At 42.4% G+C, this 19,350-nt stretch overlaps 1 protein-coding gene and 1 pseudogene across 1 annotated transcript; one reads left to right on the top strand and one right to left on the bottom strand.

Annotated features, from left to right (window-relative positions):
• Positions 1–13,321: 13,321 nt before the first annotated feature.
• On the top strand, positions 13,322–15,026 carry LOC102427520 (germinal center-associated signaling and motility-like protein; the record flags this gene model as incomplete). The annotated part of the gene is made up of 2 exons (XM_014450027.2): positions 13,322–13,350; positions 14,459–15,026. Coding segments are annotated over 2 exons (263 nt in total), but the record flags the coding sequence as incomplete, so codon positions are not given.
• Positions 15,027–17,920: 2,894 nt separating this feature from the next.
• On the bottom strand, positions 17,921–18,726 carry LOC102427224 (annotated as a pseudogene).
• Positions 18,727–19,350: the final 624 nt, after the last annotated feature.

The following is a 19,350-nucleotide window of genomic DNA, read 5'->3' as shown; positions in this document are numbered from 1 at the left end:
AGAACTGCTTCCAACTGGCAAACATCAAATTGTTCTCTGTATTTATGAGATTCTTTGTTTTATTTCATATATTTTGTTTTTTAGATTCCCCAAATATAAGTGAAAGCGTATGGTATTTTTCTTTATCTGTCTGACTTATTTCACTTAGCATAATACCCTATAAGTCTATCCATAGTGTCACAAATGGTAAGATTTTATTCTTTTTTATGGTTGAATAATATTCTACTGCATAAATGTACAACTTTACAACTTTTTTTATTTAAAAAATTTTATTATTGATTTCAGAGAGGAAGGGAGAGCAATAGAGAGATAGAAACATCAATGATGACAGAGAATTATTGATTGGCTGCCTCCAGCACACCCCCTACTGGGGGAATCGAGCCTGCAACCCAGGCATATGCCCTTGGTTAGAATTGAACCCGGGACCCTTTAGTCCTCAGGCCAACACTCCATCCACTGAGCCAAACTGGCTAGGGCTACAACTTCTTTATCCAATTGTCTATCAGTGGACACTTAAGATGCTTTCTTATCTTTTTTTAAAATTTATTTTTTATTGTTGACATTATTATAAATGTCCCCTATTCCTCCCTCCCCCATTCACTTCCTTCCTCTACCCAACCCCTGCCCTACCTCGGGCCTTCACCGCACTATTGTCTGTGTCCTTGGAGATCCCTATATGCATATAAATTCTTTGGTTAATCCCTTCCCATCTCCCCCAAGCCTCGCCTCTGAGATCAGTCATGCTTTGGCTATTGTAAATCGTGCTGCAATAAACATGGGGGTTCATATATCTTTTCGAATTAATGTTTTGGATTTCTTTGGATAAATATCCGGAAGTGAGATTGCCAATCAATGATTGTCTCTCATCATGGATGTTTCTATCTCTCTCACCCCTCTATTCCTCTCTGAAATCAATTAAAAAAAAAAAATATATATATATATATAAAAGAAAGTAGAGGATCCCTCAAAGCCGCTGCTGGGTGCAGCCCGCAGACTCCTCTTCCAGATGGAATCATGGCAGCGAAGCCCCTCCAACATCAGAGCCTGGAGCCACGTTCTCAGCTGAGCCGCTGACAAGAGGGCTCCTCCCCTGGGAAGGCGCAGACCAAGGTTCCCTGTGCCCAGTGCTATGCGGGCTCTTCTTCCCATCTCTGCTGCTCTGGGTGTGGGAGCCCTGTGTGGGGTTGAGGCCTCACACCTCAGAGGGAAGGAGCTTTGCAGCCATGATATCCCTCCTGCCTCTCAGCGGCCACACATGCGGGGGCGGGGGGGGGGGGGGGGGGGGGCGGTCCTCCCTTTCCACAACTGCAGTCCTCCTATAGGTCTCCAGGTGGCTCCTTCAGTGCTCCCTAGATGCAGTAGTTCTGGTCAGCTGCACTTCGCTTGGTGTTTCCAGTGGATTGTGCTGTAGCTTCGCTGTAAATCTGCCCCCTGGCTGGGAGCAAGGGGACACAGCATCCAGCTAGTCTGCAGCCATCTTGCCTCTCACTTTTTTTCTTAGTCCCTTTATCTTTTTCACCCAATCCTCTCCCCGCTAATAACTGGCAGTTTGTTCTCTGCACCTATGAGTCTGTTCCTTTGTAAAAAAAAATATATATTTTTTTAAATCCTCACCCAAGGATATGCTTAGAGTGAGGAAGGGAGAAAGATAGAGAAACACTGATATGAGAGAAACATTGACCCATTGCCTTCCATATGCTCCCCAATTGAGATTGTGAGAAATCTCACCTATCTGAGTCCCAGTAATGGACTTGGAGACATGAAAGATGGCAAAAACCAGAGCTTTAATACATTCTCGAGAGTGGGTACATGTGGGCAGGCAGGCACACACAGAGCAGCGATCACAGGCAACTTAACCTTATGGTGCCAGAGTCCCTCCTCTGGTTCCTCACTGGCTGAGCACTATGGAGTTAACAGTCTCTCCCCTAAGTCACCTGGGTCTTATTGTCTCCTATTGGGTTATTTTAAAAAATGGGCTGAGGCCTTTTCTAGTTGTCTCCACCTCCCTTTGTCTAGGCCAGGGGTGGGCAACCTTTTTGTGAGTGCGTGCCAAAACCAGCAAAATCTCTGACTCAAAATTCTTCTGCGTGCCAACCCTAATTTTTTGAGAACATGTCACGCCTACTTGATATCTCTTAAGGTGTACGTATGTGAAGGACCTTGAAGAAATAATAAAATTCATTCGAGCGACAAAAACACAGTCTATGATGATGAAAAATACATTTATTTTTTAATGTATACATGTACACTGATCGTCCGACAGAAAACTTTATGACTCCGTTTGATATTATCAGTGGGACTTTTGCTGCTACATCACTGATGACAGAGATTTTGCATCAGGTTTGTATTTCGTGACCTTCAGAGATATGCACGAGCTACTACTTTCATCCGTCAGGCTACTCCTATTATGAGACTTAACAAAATTCATCACTGAGAACAAAGATTCACGAGCGTATGTGGATGAAACCAAAACACTGGTCGGATCTAGGAAGGCAGGGAGAGTTAAGGCAGAGGCATAGAAATTGCTCTTCCCCTCTCTCGTCAATCCATGTCTGTGGTCTTTAAGATAACTTGTTACGTAAAATTATTTATTTATATCTAAGATGCACCTACACTGAATTTATCTGAAAAATAAAAAAGTCGATTTTAAGAAAAAATTTGTAAATGGAAGATTATAAGAGAGGGTTTCGCGTGCCAGCAAAAGTTACTGGCGTGCCATGTTTGGCATGCGTGCCAGGGGTTGCCCACCCCTGGTCTAGGCGGATCTTCCTGGAAAATGTGCTACTGGTCACATGCACAGTTCTTTGTTCTTGTACCCTCTCCCCCTTTACCCTGGGGAAATTCAGTAACCGACTGGCCACGTGCTGTTTGTTTTCTAAAAGTTGACTATGGATCACAGGCCTGTCTCCTACAGAGATCAAGCCTGCAACCCAGGTATGTGCAGGGAATCGAACTGGCAACCCTTTGGTCCAACAGGACAACACTTAACCAACTGAGCCACTCCAGGAGGGCTCTATGAGTTTGTTTCTATTTTGTTTGTTTATTTTTTTCCTGAGGTTCCACATATAAGTGAAACCATATAGTATTTGTCTTTCTCTGATTGGCTTATTTCACTTAGCATAATACACTCCAGTTTTATCCATACTATTGCAAAATGTATGATTTCCTTCTTTTTTACAGTGGAGTAGTATTCCATTATGTGAATGTACCACCGTTTTTAAAATATATACATATACTAGAGGCCCGGTGCACAACATTCGTGCACACCTGGGGGGCGGGGGAGTCCCTCAGCCCGGCCTGCACCCTTTCGCATTCCAGGAGCCCTCGGGGGAGCATCTGACTGACAGCTTAGGGAATGGGCCTAAGTTGCAGTTGGACATCCTTAGCGCTGCTGTGGAGGCAGGAGAGGCTCCCACCACCGCCGCTCCCACCTCCGCTGTGCTCACCAGCTGTCAGGCGGCTTCTGGCTGAGCAGCGCTCCCCCTGTGGGAGTGCACTGACCACCAGGGGACAGTTCCTGCATTGAGGGTCTGCCCCCTGGTGGTCAGTGCGTGTCATAGCAACCAGTCATTCTGCCATTTGGTCGATTTGCATATTACCCTTTTATTATATAGGATAGGATTTTTATTGATTTCAGAGAGGTAGGGAGAGGGAGAGAGAGATAGAAACATCTATGATGAGAGAAAATCATTGATCAGTTGCCTCCTGTATGTCCCCTACTGGGGATTGAGCCTACAACCGGGGCATGTGCCATTGACTGGAATTGAACCCAGGACCTTTCAGTCCACAGGCCAATGCTCTATTCACTGAGCCAAATCAGCTAGAGCTGTACCACAGCTTTTTTATCCACTTATCTACTGATGGGCACCTGGGCTGCTTCCAGATTTTGGCCATTGAAAATAACATTTTAATGAACATATGGGTGCATATATTCTTTCGCATCAGTGGGATCACTGGGTCATGACAATTCCATTTTTAATTTTATGAGAAAACTCTATACTGCTTTCCATAGTGGTTGCACCAGTCTGTTAGGGGCAGAAATAGAATCTTGGGGACCAGCGGCAATTATAAGAAATATTAATCATACTCTATAACCATGACGGTTCTGTTCTGATTAGAAAAAGCACATTCTAACCTCGTTGGGAGTTGTGCGCCCTGGGACATGGGAGCTAACATCCTCCTCTGAGAACTGCCTGTCATTAGGAAAGAGTTACACCCTCATGGCTGAAACAGTCTAGTTCAGGAGGCACCTGCTCCTTACAATCCCAGCCCCTATTGCCTGTCATCTGGTCCCGGGGGGCCCAGAGGTGCCTATCCTCCTGCAACCCTCCTCCCCCAGCCCACATGATGATAATTCCGTGCCTACTTTCCCATACCTGTAATTCCTACTTTCCCACATAATCTACCTGATATAAGCAGCTGGCTTATGGGGAGGGCAGAGCAGATTTTTGTGGGTGACCTGCTGCTCTCCCATGCTGCTGGCACTATTGGAATAAACGCTCATATACGATTCAACCCTGACTCTGCTTAATTGGCTGAAGTAGTGACAGGCAGTCTGGACCCCTTGGTTGTCCAGTTACAAGTCTGCATTTCCATCAGTCTGCATTCTCTCTTCTCCTTATGGTACCCAGATGATTTGGATGTTGTTATGCTTGATGTTGTCCCAAGGGTCCCTTACACCATCTGTGTGAGCCACCTGGAAAAGGGCCGCGAGCAAATGACAGAGATGAGACAAGAAGTAATAATTTGGAAATATTGGGGGCCAGGTGGAAAGTCCAACACAAGGGGAAGGACTTCACTGGTGCCCAGGCCTTGCCAACCTTTTATTCAATTTTGGATACACATATAGCCCTTAGTCAGGCAGGCAATTCCGGTAACAGACAGACTATCTTTTTTTAAAAATATATTTTATTGATTTTTTACAGAGAAGAAGGGAGGGGATAGAGAACTAGAAACATCGATGAGAGAGAAACATCGATCAGCTGCCTCCTGCACGCCCCCCAGTGGGGATGTGCCCGAAACCAAGGTACATGCCCTTGACCGGAATCGAACCTGGGACCCTTGAGTCCGCAGGCTGACGCTCTATCCACTGAGCCAAACCGGTTCGGCAAGACAGACTATCTTAAAGGTCAGTAAGTATTAGTAAAGATTTACCCTGAGACTATTTGGTCAGGAAATTGCTTGAGCTACCATTGTCTCGACTAAACAATCGGCCCTTGCCATGGCTCAAGGTTCACCAGTGTTCGGGCTCCTTGTTTACATTTCTCTGATAGTGAAGACAATGGGTAGCTTCCAACAACCATCCTCATTTCTTTAAATTGAATTTTTGCTACTCTAATTGGGTGTTTTCTGCTACCTTGTCTTCCAAATTGCTGATTCAATCTTTGGCTTCATCCACCCTACTGTTTATTCCTTTGTGTGTATTCTTTATTTCAGATAGTGTATTCTTCATTTCTGACTGGTTCTTTTTGGGGTCCTTTTATGTCCTTTTCATGCTGTTGAAGTTCTTACTACGTTCCTTGAGCACTGGTTCTGTCTGTTCTGGGGCCTTTTGGGAGGGTCTCCAGTGCTGGTCAGTGTCTGGCACTCCCTGTGACAGGCCCTGAGCAACCTGTTTAAAAACTACCAGGGAAAACTTGGCAGCTGAGATATCTCTCTGGGATCTCAGCCACCACCCCTGGGAGCAAGGCCAGCCCTTTTCACGCCTCCACCCTTTCTACCACTCATCATGTGGTTTCCTCTGTAGATCCTTGGTTATAAGACTTCTGTTCAACTAGTCTTTGGTTGGTTATTCAGGTCGATTGTTCTACAGTGGAACCTCGGTTCTTGAACTTAATTCATTCCAGAAAGCTGTTTAAGCAGCGATTTGTTCGAAAACCGAATCATTTTTTTTCCCCATTAGAAATAATGTAAATTGAATTAATCCATTCCAGACCCCCCAATGACTCCCTATTTTAACCTTTCTTGTATACAGTGCATGTCTAATGTACTGTTTAATCTATAAACATTTTAAAAAATACATAAAATGGAAATGAAAATTTTACAAAAAGGAAATAAAATGTACAGTAAAAAAATGAAAATTTATGTACACACTAGAACTTACCCTTAATGTTGGGAGCTACTGATGGTTGAACATGAAGAAGTGGGATGGAGGGATGTTATTGTTTGGGAGAGGAGTCCCCTTCCATAAAAACATCAGGTAGATCTTTGTAGGGAGTGGCTCTAGGGTCAAGCCTCGGGCTGACCTGTGGCAGGGCCACGAACAAGTCCCGGCCTGGAGGGCAGAGCTCTCCTAGCATAAGTAAGCCTGACCTTGTAGTCCTCCCTAATTCCTTCCTAAGTAGCTAATGGACTGTGGGAGGTGCAGCAAGTGTTGCCAAAACAAGAACAATTGTATACGTGTTAATCTACCCTTGTTTTAATCAGACTACAAAATAAAGCATCGGCTTGCAGCCTGGGTCTTTTGTGTCCTCATCCAGGCATGGGAGATCCACCGAGCCCCAGCTGTATTCTCTTGTCTGTCTTTTCTTCAATCCATCACCACCCCTCCTCAGGCTCACCTTTGGCTGTGCTGGCACAGCACAGCTCTTCTTCTGGGGTTCTTTCTCTCTTCTGTCTCTTTGCTCCACTAGGACTTGCTCCAGGCTCACTGGGCCTGTCTCACTAAAAACCTATCCAATGATTTTTGTTTTTGTCTGCATTTTAACACTTGCTTGGAGTGAAACACTGCATTGTCATTGAACAAGTTTATTGCATGGTTTGCTATTTCTTTCTCAATAAATATTTCTCAATAAATATTCACAGCACAATTTCCTGAGACATTAACAACATGAGGTTTAGTGGTAAACTGACTCATACTCATCTTTGTCACCTGAGAAGTTTTGTTCCCATTTTTTATGACTAATTTGGTCAGGAACCAAATTGTTTGAGATGGGAGACATTAGAAAATTGAAGTTTGACTGTATATTTTAGTTGTAATTCCAGTTTGCAAACGGAAAAGAAAAAAAAAAGCTGGGGTAGCAATACTCATATCTGACAAAATAGATTTCAAAATAAAGGTAATCACAAGAGATAACAAAAGTCACTACATAATACTAAAGGGATCAATCAAACAAGAGGATATAACCCTAGTAAACATATAAGCACCCAATGTAGGAGCACCTAAACATATCATTTTTAAAAACTTCTAGAGGACTTTAATGGAGAGATCGACAACAATAGTCATAGTAGGGGATTTTAACACTCCTCTGACTTCACTGGACAGATCTTCCAGACAAAAAATTAACAAGGAAACAGTGGCTCTAAAGGACACACTGGATCAGATGGATTTAATTAACATTCATAGAACATTTTACCCCAAAGCTGCAGAATATGCATTCTTCTCAAGTGCACATGGATCATTCTCAAAGATAGACCATATGTTAGTATGCAAAACAAGTCTCAGATCACAAAGGAAATAATAAAGATTAGAGCAGAAATAAATGACTCAGAGAGTAATAAGTAAATAAATAAATAAAAGATTAATGAAACCAAGAGCTGGTTCTTTGAAAAGATAAACAAGATCGATGAACTATTAGCCAGACTCATCAAGAAACAAAGAGAAAGGACCCAAATAAAAAAAAAAAGTCATAAACAAAAGCAGAGACATAACAACTGACACCACAGAAATACAAAGGATTGTAAGAAAATACTATGAATAACTATTGACAACAAGCTGGACAATGTGGATGAAATGGACAAAATTTCTAGAAAAATACAATCTCCCAAAGATGAATCAAGAAGAATCAGAAAACCAAGACTCCCAGCAAACAAAAGCCCTGGTCCAGATGGCTTCACAGGGGAGTTTTTCCAAACATTCAAAGAAGAATTAACACCTGTACTCCTCAAACTATTCCAGAAAATCCAAGAGGAAGGAACACTTCCAAACTCTTTTTATGAGACCAGCATTATCCTAATTCCAAAACCAGATAAAGACACTACAAAGAAAGAGAAGTACAGGCCAATATCCCTGATGAACATAGATGCTAAAATCCTCAACAGAATATTAGCAAATCGGATCCAGCAATATATTAGAAATATCATAAACCATGACCAAGTGGGATTTATCCCAGGGATGCAAGGCTGGTACAGTATTCTCAAATCAATAAATATGATACATCACATAAACAAACTGAAAGACAAATATCACATGAGCATATCAATAGACACTGAAAAAGCATTCAACAAAATCCAACACCCATTTTTGATAAAATCGCTCAGCAAAGTGGAAATAGAGGGGTCATATTTCAACATAATAAAGGCCATATATGACAAACCTACAGCTAACATCATACTCAATGGGCGAAAACTAAAACCATTTCCCCTAAGAACAGGAACAAGCCAGGGATGTCTGCTTTCACCAGTCCTTTTTGTTTTGTTTTTAAATTGATTTCAAAGAGGAAGGGAGAGGGAGAGGGAGAGATTGAAGTATCAATGATGAGAATCACTGACCAGCTGCCTCCTGCATGCCCCCTATTAGGGATTGAGCCCAAAACCCAGGCATGTGCCCTTGAATGGACTCAAACCTGGGATCCTTTAGTCCACAGGCTGATGCCCTATCCACTTAGCCAAAACGACTAGGGCTGTTTTCACCAGTCTTATTCAACATAGTACTGGAAGTCCTAGCCACAGTGATCAGACAAGAAGAAGAAATAAAAGGCATCCAAATTGGAAAGGAGCAAGTAAAACTCTCATTATTCGCAGATGACATGATATGGTACTAGAAAACCCTAGATTTAATAAATTAATTCGGCAAAGAGAAACTTAACAAACAGTCCAATTTACCATTGCAACAAAAAAATTAATATATGTAGGAATAAACTTAACCAAGGAGTAAAAGACTTGTACCCAGAAAACTACAGGATGTTGAAAAAAGAGATAGAAGAAGATATAAACAACTGGAAGAATATACCGTGTTCATGGATTGGTAGAATCAACATCATTAAAATGTCCAGACTACCCAAAGCAATCTACAGATTCAAAGCAACTTAACAAAAGGAAGTCAAACAATCCAGTTAGAAAATGGGCAAAGGACCTAAATAGCTACTTCTCCAAAGGGGACATACAGATGGCCAAGAGGCATCCTGCTCTGACGCTGTACGAAGCTGGCCACTTGCTGTGCTGGCTCTGGGCCTCTTTGGAGGACTCTTTTGTAAGCCAATGTCAGACTGCTGTCTGTGCCTGGCTCTCAGTCCCCTGTGTGAAGCTACAAGGGATCCACAGTTTGCGGCTTCCTCTGCTGGGCTCGGCTGTGCACGGGAAGGACCAAGCTGCGCTCTAAGGCCAGCTTTTGCTAGCACAGGGCTTAGAGGCCTGGCAGCAAGTGTCCCAAGGCACCCAGGGTCTACCCCACTGCCTGGGCCTGCTGCCTGGCTTTTAGGCTTAGTCACTGAAAAGGCTCAGTCACTGAAAGGTCCTCTGGTCGAATCAGGAGGGTGGGGCTATTGGGTCTCCCACGAGGGGGAGGTGTTTTCAGCTTCAGGGAAGATGGTGGGTGTGAGCCCTTGCCCCAGAGTCACACCTCTGCGTCTGTCTCGGATTTTTCCCGACCTTGCGAGCAGGGCCCCTAGGAGTCAGGTGGGTGGGGCCTCTGGAGCCCAGAAGTTGGGAGGGTATTCCTATCGGATCTCCCATGAGAGGGAAGCACCAGTCGGGTTCATGGGAAATTGGAGGGAATGACCTAATCCCACAGCTGGTCACTGACACCCCTGAGTCTGCCCAGACTGCTGCGTCCCAGCCGGTGCCACTGACTCCTCAGCAGGGTTACTATTGCTCTGTGCGTGAGCAGGATTCCAGAGGGTGGGTTACTGCTTTTCCCCAGGCTGGTACTGCGCAGAGAGGACCTCTCTGCCGCAGAACGATGGCTGCTGTGGACCTGGAGGATGACTCAGTACAGGGGTCCTGGTGGCTGTTCCCCCCCTGTCTCCCAGAGCCACAGCCCCAGATTCTCCTCAGGTGACAGACGTGAGTCACCTGAGCCCAGGGTGAGTGGCTGCGAACAAAATTTTGTGAGTTGGCCCTTTGAGAGGGTGCCCTTGTCTCAAAGGGGCTGCGCCTCTCCTTGGCATTCAGAAACCCTGCCACCTTTTACAGCTGGATGCTCTATGGGCACCTGTTCCCAGCTCTGGCGCTCTGGGCTGGGGAGCCTGGCTTGGTGTTTAGCCTTCACGCCTCTCAGGGGAACCTCTTGCTGCTGAGATATCCCTCCATAACCTCAGCACTGCCTGTGGGAGCAGGGCCAGCCCTGGCACATCACATCTCCACCCTTCCTACCATCCTCGAGGTGGCTTCTTCCGTCCGTCCTTGTTTAAAAGTCTCCTCAGCCCAGCCAGTGGTTGAGCGTCAATCTATGAACTAGGAGGTCATGGTTCATTCCCAGTCAGAGCCCATGCCCGGGTTACAGGCTCAATCCCCAGTGTGGCCCGAACAGGAGGCAGCCAATCAATGACTCTCTCTCATCGTTGATGTTTCTATCTCTTCTCCCTTCCTCTCTGAAATCAATAAAAATGTATTTTAAAAAATAAAAGTAAATAAGTTCCCTTTTCAGGTAGTCTTTAGTTAGTAATTCAGGGTGATTGTTCCCCAATTGAGTTGTATTTCCAGTTTGGTTCTGGGAGGAGCTGAGAGCCAGATCCACCGACTCCACCCCATCTTTAAAGCGCCAGTGTCTGCTAGTTCTGTGCTGTGGATTTTACCAAAGTTCTTTGCCATATATATCAACTTTGAGGCAAGTTACTTATATTCTTTAAATTTTGGTTTCTTCATATGGAAAATCGTCTTAAAATTTAAAAATACTACAACTTTAGATTCTGGTTGTGAAAATAACATTTAAAAATCAATGTCTACTTATTAGAACTATGCCTTATTTATTGAATCACAACTTTAAAGGCATGAATGCATCATATTCTCTGCTTATGTACTCCAGAAGCAATTGGATCACAGGTCAGTGTCTACATTCCGCATTCTTTCTGTAATGGCCTGTTTAAGCAGTCTTTTAGGCTGGCCTCTTCCATCCCGGTGACCACAGGTAAACTTTAATAAACCTTTTGCCATGCATATCATGGACCATTTGTGTCCATATATTAACACTCATGGCACCCTTTCTGCCTCTGAACCAAACCAGGTGATATAACTAAGACCAGATTCTCACACTTTGGGGAGTGTGTTGCTTTTAACAATTCCTGATACCAACTGTTGAAGTCAATCACAATTATTGAATTGAATTGCAGAGTAGCCGCTGTAGTGTACTAAGGTCTTACAAATCACAACAGGGCTACCACGTTTACAAAAAAAAAAAAAACAAACAAACAAAAAAAAAAACACACACAGCAAGAGAAATTAGCATTTCAGAAAACAACATGGTGCTCTCTAATGTATTATCTCATGGCCTTGAAGAAAGAAAGGCTTTCCTTGTCATTTTACGGGATATTGTCAGAAAGATAATAAGGTTACATTAACATATTCACTTTAATATTCTTATACTCTTAAATCTTTAGATATATTCATGTTTTTTAAATAAAATAGAATACATGTGCGGTAGGCAGAATAAAAGCCCCAAAAGATGTGCGTTTGAATCTGCTTTAAAAAAATATGACAAAGGGGACATTGAGGATGTGATGGCATTAAGGGTGTGAAGGTGGGTGGAGCACCCTGGATTACCCAGGTGAGCAGCGGGTAAGCACAAAGGTCCGTACAGTGCAGGGCGGTGCGGTGGGAGAGGATCTGAACTGCCGTTGCTGGCCTTAGGTCGCTAGCACAGAGGGGCAGCATCCGAGGAATGAGTGCAACCTCTAGAAGCTGGAAAAGACGAAGAAGCAGAGTCTCCCCTTTTCAGCTGAGGAAGAAAGAACCTCATTATCCAAGACCAGAGGGAGCACTTCATCTGACAAGAGAGACTTGTTGGAGGCTGGCGTCCAGCTTCATTGCATCCTCAGACCTTCTCTCAGTTGTTCTCATTCTGATTCTAAGGGTCATATTTCCCCCCAATCCATGCCCTAACTTCAAATAAGAAGTCTACTCAGAAGGTTAATTCAACTGACCTTTAGCTTCGTAATGGCAAATTCCATGTTTTTAATCAGAGACTAACTATGCTTGTGTCTAAACATTTTAACATCTTCAGCACCAACCGTGGGACCACTGGTCCTTGATTTTCTGATGCCTATCACACTGACACTTCGTCCTCCAAACTGCTGTCTCTAATGCTACAACTGAATTCTATTTCTAGGCTACATAATTTCCTCAGTTTATGATTATAAAGCACTATTAAAGTCAAAACATAGTTGTTTAATTAAATTATTGCATTTATGAAGATATGTGGTTTTATGGATATATGTAGCATTTTATATTTGAAAGCACTGCATTGAACATGACTTTTTATTTGTGCAGAATGATTAGTTATTAGAAATTAACATACTAGAGGCCCGATGCATGAAATTCATGCAAGAGTGGGCCTTCCTTTCCCCAGCTGCTAGCACCGGCTTCCCTCTGGGACCCCAAACCTGGGCTTTCCTCGCAGCCCCGGCTTCGTCTGGAAGGTTGTCCAGAAGGTGGTCTAGAAGAGTCCCAGGTTCAACTCCAGTCAAGGGCATATACCACGGTTTCAGGCTCTTCCCCGGCCCTGGTCGGGGCTCATGCAGGAGGCAACCAATTGACGTGCTTCTCTCACATTGATATTTCTCTCTGTCTTTCCCTCTCTCTTCCCTTCTCTCCAAAAATCAATGGAAAAATATCCTCAGGTCAGGATTAAAAAATATATATGTAGTGGTAGAAAAGAAAAAAAAAGAGGAAAAAGAAAAAATATATTACAGTGGATATCAGATTAACATATGTATAAATTGCTTCAGTATTCATATATGTAATCAACCTTCGTATTTAATCTGAAGAACTTACTCTTATTTCAGTACCTATCTCTATAATGATTATTCATCTTAAAAATACGATTTTCCTGTGATGCTTTTATGGAAGTTCTATCTTAAATTTATAACTATAATCATTCTTCCTTCATACTTGCCATAGCATGTTTGTGGGCAAAATTGTGTTACCCACTTCCAAATTCCACTGTTCTCCAGCAGCTTTGGTGTGTACCATTTACACAGAAACAGTACTGATGCTGCTTCAGAACATATGTTCTTCCATGATCTTGTCCCAGAGCCTTGAAAAGCTCAGTGTCAGGTGGGCCTCTTTACAGTTTACCGCTGCATTCTACCCTTGTCACCACTCCTCAGCCCCAAACTGTGATGTCCAACATTCTTAGGCTGGTTTCTTTTTATGTTTTATCCTCTAGGTAATGAAGTTTTATCCACCTCTAATCAGGTAATAAAAATATTACATTTGTCTGATAAATGTCAAAATCCAGATGCCTTTATATAAGCATAGCTGTAGATCTTCCTTTACTTGAAATTTCTAAATGCATTGATCAATATCTTTCAAATTTTAAATAATATTCTTGAGAATTTTAATGCAGAAACTAAAATTTAAAAATTTTTAAATGCTTTGATTTAGATGATTGGAAAGTTCTTGTTATAATTTTACTGAAGTCTTATTTTAATTTTCAAAACTAATATAACAAAAATAAGTTAATCAAGTAAATACACATATATAATCTGATCACTATAAAACATCCAATCTTTTTAACTTTCCACATTTGTTTCCAGTCTTTTTTTTTTTTTTAATATATTTTATTGATTTTTTACAGAGAGGAAAGGAGAGGGATAGAGAGTTAGAAACATCGATGAGAGAGAAACATCGACCAGCTGCTTCCTGCACACCTCCTACTGGGGATGTGCCCGCAACCAAGGTACATGCCCTTGTCCGGAATCGAACCTGGGACCTTTCAGTCCGCAGGCCGACGCTCTATCCACTGAGCCAAACCGGTTTGGCTGTTTCCAATCTTTATGTCCTTGAATTAACATTAATATTTACAAACATGGTGGATAGCAACAGGCACATATAAGAGTTTATTCTTTTTAATTATACATTGTAAGCACTTTATTAACTTTATTATGTAGTATCTTAATTTTTAAATTTTTCTTTCATAGTCTATGCAATTGAAAGCTTATTTAAAAATCTAAATTTTATTAATTGTATTTTATCTTATAAATATTTATAGTTATGCAACTTGATCCATTACTTGCTGAGTGTTGATTGTTGCATATACTCTATCTCCACATGTGTGATAAAGGAGGGATAGCGGCGTGCTTCCTTTGTCTTTTATTGTGTGAGGTGAGATGAAAGCAGAGTGGGTGGTAACTGAGAGCACAGTCCGCGTCGCTCAGTGAGGTCTCTAAGACGTCAGGGCCTGAAGCCTTGGACACCTGAAGTGTAAGGTCTTCATCAGAGAAGAAAAGAGGAGGGTGAGGGGCTGAGTTCAAGTTTGATGGGTGGCTGGATCCTTGATTTCTTTCTTCTTTGTGCCTGGCAGGAGAATGAGGACGGCGGTGGTTCCGAAGAAGTGTGCTACACAGTCGTCCGCCCCCGCTCTCATCACAAGCCCTCCTTGAGTTCCAATGACAACGGCTATGAGAACATTGACTCCGTCACAAAGAGAGTGAAATCGTTTAAAGAAGAAACAGAATATGCCCTCCTCAGGACGTGCATCACCAGGCGTTCGCCCTGCACCCCGGAGCATGATTATGAACTTGTGCTTCCCCACTAGACACTTCATGCCTCTTCGTCTTTCAGTAACAAAGATGGTACAGAGTGACACCTCTGGGGAAGTCTCTCTCTCAGCAGTTCATAAAACATTCATGTCTGTCCTGAGTTTAGAAATGATGTCCTTTCAATATATTGCCTTGGGAAACTCTTAAACGTGGTATCTCTGTGATTTGTATGAAGCCGTATACATTGGCATAATGATATAAAGTCTTCTACATCTTTTTGTTTGTAAGGTTTGAAGATATGGAGGTGGTGGGGAAACCTTCCTAGGACAATAAACATCCACAAATATACGACCTAAAACATTCAATTCCAGCCATGCTCTCCAAATTTCAAATGCCAATATTTTCATTTCTAATTATGCATTTTAGTTTTGATGTATAAACTACTCAATAAACTTTTAAAATATAAGACTAGTGATGAGACCCTTTATAACCTGATATTTACTTCAATTTTGTCTTTTGTATGTATTTTAACTTTTACTTGTGATAGTGTTTTAAGAATCAAGGTATTAATATTAGATTTTCTGAGAGGAGAAGCTGAGTACGCCATTAATTATAAAAGAAGAAATGCATCAGGCATAGTTGCCCATTGTCTTTCTTTCCAATAGTAAATAGGATGATTTTGTTCAAATATTAGCAAAAAAACAAAAGTAAACCTGTGCCGACAGCTCTGTTCACAACATACTAGGTGATTACCTATGATTAGTAGCTTCTACTAATGAAGAATGAATGGCTCTGATTTTAAATTTTAGGTACACCGATAAATAATCCATCCATTTTCATTTTCATTCCCAAGGAATTTTTAAATGATGCCAACGTCCTAATCACGACACAAAGGCTATAATTGACAAAGCCCTGACATCCTTGTGGATAACTATCCTCCGTTTTTTTTCAAGCCAATGAAATATTTTGTTGTGCATAATAAAAGTGATATATTTAAAATAACATTTCCAGGCCCAGACATCTGCAGGAGTGTGTGAGGAACTCGATTGATAAAACCATAATCCAATCCACTCCCTATAGTAAATACTAACATTCACCGTAGGCTTGAAAACCCTTGTAGCATTAGTAATTGTATTTTTAAAAATATTATAAACATGCGTATGATGCACAGGAAGATGGAAAAAATTTAGATCGTAACTGCACACCTTATGTACTCGCAGCTTTTCTAATTTACAACCAGTTAAGAACCACAATTTTTAGAGAAAGTATTTTAAAATAATATATGACCCACTAGTAAGTGATTTTTCTACTCAAATAAATAAAAAAAAAAATTTCATCTTAATGTCACATTGAATTTCAGTACTTTTCAATCCAAGAAAAAAAACACAAATGAGACATGGTCATGAGTTCAGGATTATATATATACTGGAGGCCTGGTGCACGAAATTTGTGCACGGGGGGTGAAAGGGAAATCCCCTCAGCCCAGCCTGCACCCTCTCCAACCCGGGACCCCTCCGGGGATGTCCGACTGCTGGTTTAGGCTTGATCCTGAGGATTGGGCCTAAACCGGCAGTTGGACATCCTTCACACAATCCGGACTGCTGGCTCTTAACTGCTCACCTGCCTGCCTGCCTGAATGCCCCTACTGGCCCCCCGCCAGCCTGATCACCCCTGGTTGCCCCCCACTGCCCCTCCCACTGGCCTGGTCACCCCCAATGTCCCCCCTGCCAGCCTGGTCTCCCCTCACTGTCCCCACTGCTGCCTGGTTGCCCCCAACTGCCCCCCCTCCTGGCTTGGTCGCCCCTCACTGCCCCCCTCTGCCAGCCTGGTCGCCCCACACAGCCTGCTGGCCTGGTCGCTCCACTCAGCCTGTTTGGGCGTCCGTTTGGTCATTCGTTCTGTTGCGATGACCCCTGGCTCTTTATATATAGAGATTACAGTTTGCCTTTGTTATAATACACTACAGACCTGGTGCATGGGATTTGTGCACCAGTGAGGTCCCTTAACCTGGCCTGCACCCTCTCGCGATCCAGGACCGGGCCGAAACCGGCAGTCCCACATCCCCTGAGGGATGTAGTAGTAGCCGGAAGCTGCAGGCAGCTGGGGAGGAGCCAGTGCCGCTCTGCTTATCCCAGCCCCACTGTGCCTGTGGCTGCTGCTGCTTGCTAAGCTCGCTGAGCGGCTCTCCTGCTGTGGAAGCACACTGACCACCAGGGGGCAGCTCCTGCATTGAGTGCTTGCCCCCTAGTGGTCAATGTGCATCATAGCGACCAGTCGACTGTTCGGTGTTCGGTCATTCAGTCGCTTGGTTGCTCGGTCACTCTGGCTTTTATATATATAGATCTGTGGCTTCATGATAAAATTAACTCAAGCTAATTTGCATAACACAAGAAAAAAAGCATTAAATGTATTTCCGAAATAAGTTTTTCATTTAATTTTAGAATCTCAAAATAGCATTAGCCCTTGGCATTGCTTTAAAAAAAGGTTTGTTAAACACTAAACTAGCTAAATAACTTGCTTGAAAGCTTTAAACACAATTGGTATAGAAAATGTTTTCCCTCTCATCTCAATCTTACATATTTGGAAGAGGTAAGGGGGAAATGGCAGACAATTTCTTTAGCAGCATCTACAGCTAATCCATCGAACACCTTAAACTGGAAAGCCCATAACTGACCCCATTAAAAAGAACTGGGCAAATATCAGAAGTTACACACTTCATAAACCAAAAGACAATAATTTTAGGTTTATGGTAAGTAAAATATTTTTGATAAACTTTTAACATTAAACTAGAGGAATCGTTTCTTCATTGTAAGAAAGGCATAACAAAAAGTGAAAGACATTTAAACTAAAGTGATTTTCAATCCTCTTTGAACAAAAGAAATGAAAAATAATGGCTGATTAGCTAAGCTTCATGCTCTAACCAAACTAATTACAGTGATCTTTAAATGTCAATAGCCCACCTGACTGGGTAGCTTGATAGTTCAATAATTTTGCAATAATATTTTTAAAAACACAAAGAGCCCTAGCTGGTTTGGCTCAGTGGATAGAGTGTCGGCCTGCGGACTGAAAGGTCCCAGGTTCGATTCCAGTCAGGGGCACATGCCCAAGTTGCTGGATGCTCAGTAGGGGGCATGCAGGAGGCAGCTTATCAATGATTCTCTCTCATCATTGATGTTTCTCTCTCACTCTCCCACTCCCTTCCTGTTTGAAATCAATAAAATGTATTTTAATAAATAAATAAAAACACAAAGCCGCTAAAATGATCCGATCACGCAGTGTTCATCTTATGCATTCTGCATCTCTTTGCCAAGCTTGCAGCTGAGGGCCTTGTTCCAATCAATCTGAGTGCGTGTAACTGGCAACTGTCGACATAAGGCTTTGACAGTAGTGTCCGACATGGTCTGAAAGTTCTCACTGATGTCAGCCTGGCATTCATTTTCTGAAGCTTCTACAATCTTTATAAATTCTTTTGCTGTTTGCACCTCATTAGACACTGTGAGGGAATCGTGCATATCTTTATGACTCACTAGCTGAACATTACCATCTTCATAATAATGAACCTGAAATTTCAAGATGCCAACCACTTGAGTGGTTGAAGGAGTGATTGTAAACTTCCACTCTGACCTCCAATGACCATTCCAAAAGTTTTTTGCTTGGAACTGATGGCTCTCTGTGCATGCAATAATGGTTTGCTGTCCATATATTTTTCACCACATACAGTACAGACCCCATGCGGATATGTTCTTTTACGTAAGCTCGCAGAGCCGTTTCTACTCAAGTTCTCCATGATTCAATTGCATTCTCTGCTTCATACGGTCTTGGATCAGTCGCTTCCTTTCTAAAGTGATCAAATTTGAAACAGATTCTGTTTTTCTGGATCCGAAAACTTTCCATTTCTCAAGTCGCCATGTTTTGTTATCGATACCTGATCTTCATCACCTTCAATTTTTACTGGAGTAACTGGTCCAAGTTATATTGTGCAAATGCTTGGGCTGCTCCTTCCCTGAGAAGATTATCATTATTAAGCAGCAACCGGACATCATCAAACACCTCATTATATCTCTAGGAGAGGCATGTATGATGAATTTTGCTGCTTTTGAACCATAGGCACCCCATCTTGTTAGAATTGCCGTTTAAAATTTTTCACTAAACATAGATGGTCCTTTGTTCTGTTAATTAACTCTGCTATTCCTGGCTTCTGTAAACACGCTTGCTTGAATAATAGGGATGATAAGCTCAATTATCTGGTCCTGCAAGCCGCTCTGCTGACGTAAGGGTCTGGTCCGTCCCTGGTTACTCCCATGCCAGGTGTCTTTAGTTATCTGAATTATGCTGTGCTCAAGGCTACAAGCTTCCTGCAAGATATCTACTAAGCACTCTGCCCCCATCCCAGTACATAGGGCTCTTTGAAAAGCCTGCAAAAGGTCCGGAAGACCCATATTTAGGAGACAAAGAAACCAGGAGGGTATAAAGCAGTGGTTCTCAACCTTCCTAATGCCGCGACTCTTTAATACAGTTCCTCATGTTATGGTGACCCCCAACCATAACACTATTTTTGTTGCTACTTCATAACTGTAATTTTGCTACTGTTATGAATCGTAATGTAAATATCTGATATGCAGGATGTATTTTCATTGTTACAAATTGAACATAATTAAAGCATAGTGATTAATCACAAAAACAATATGTAATTATATATGTGTTTTCCGATGGT

This window comes from Myotis lucifugus, unplaced genomic scaffold, assembly GCF_000147115.1.
Source record: "Myotis lucifugus unplaced genomic scaffold, Myoluc2.0 scaffold_1659, whole genome shotgun sequence".
In the NCBI taxonomy this organism is placed as follows: domain Eukaryota; kingdom Metazoa; phylum Chordata; class Mammalia; order Chiroptera; family Vespertilionidae; genus Myotis; species Myotis lucifugus.
Note: the sequence above shows the minus strand (reverse complement) of the source record. Positions and strands in the feature narration are given on the sequence as shown.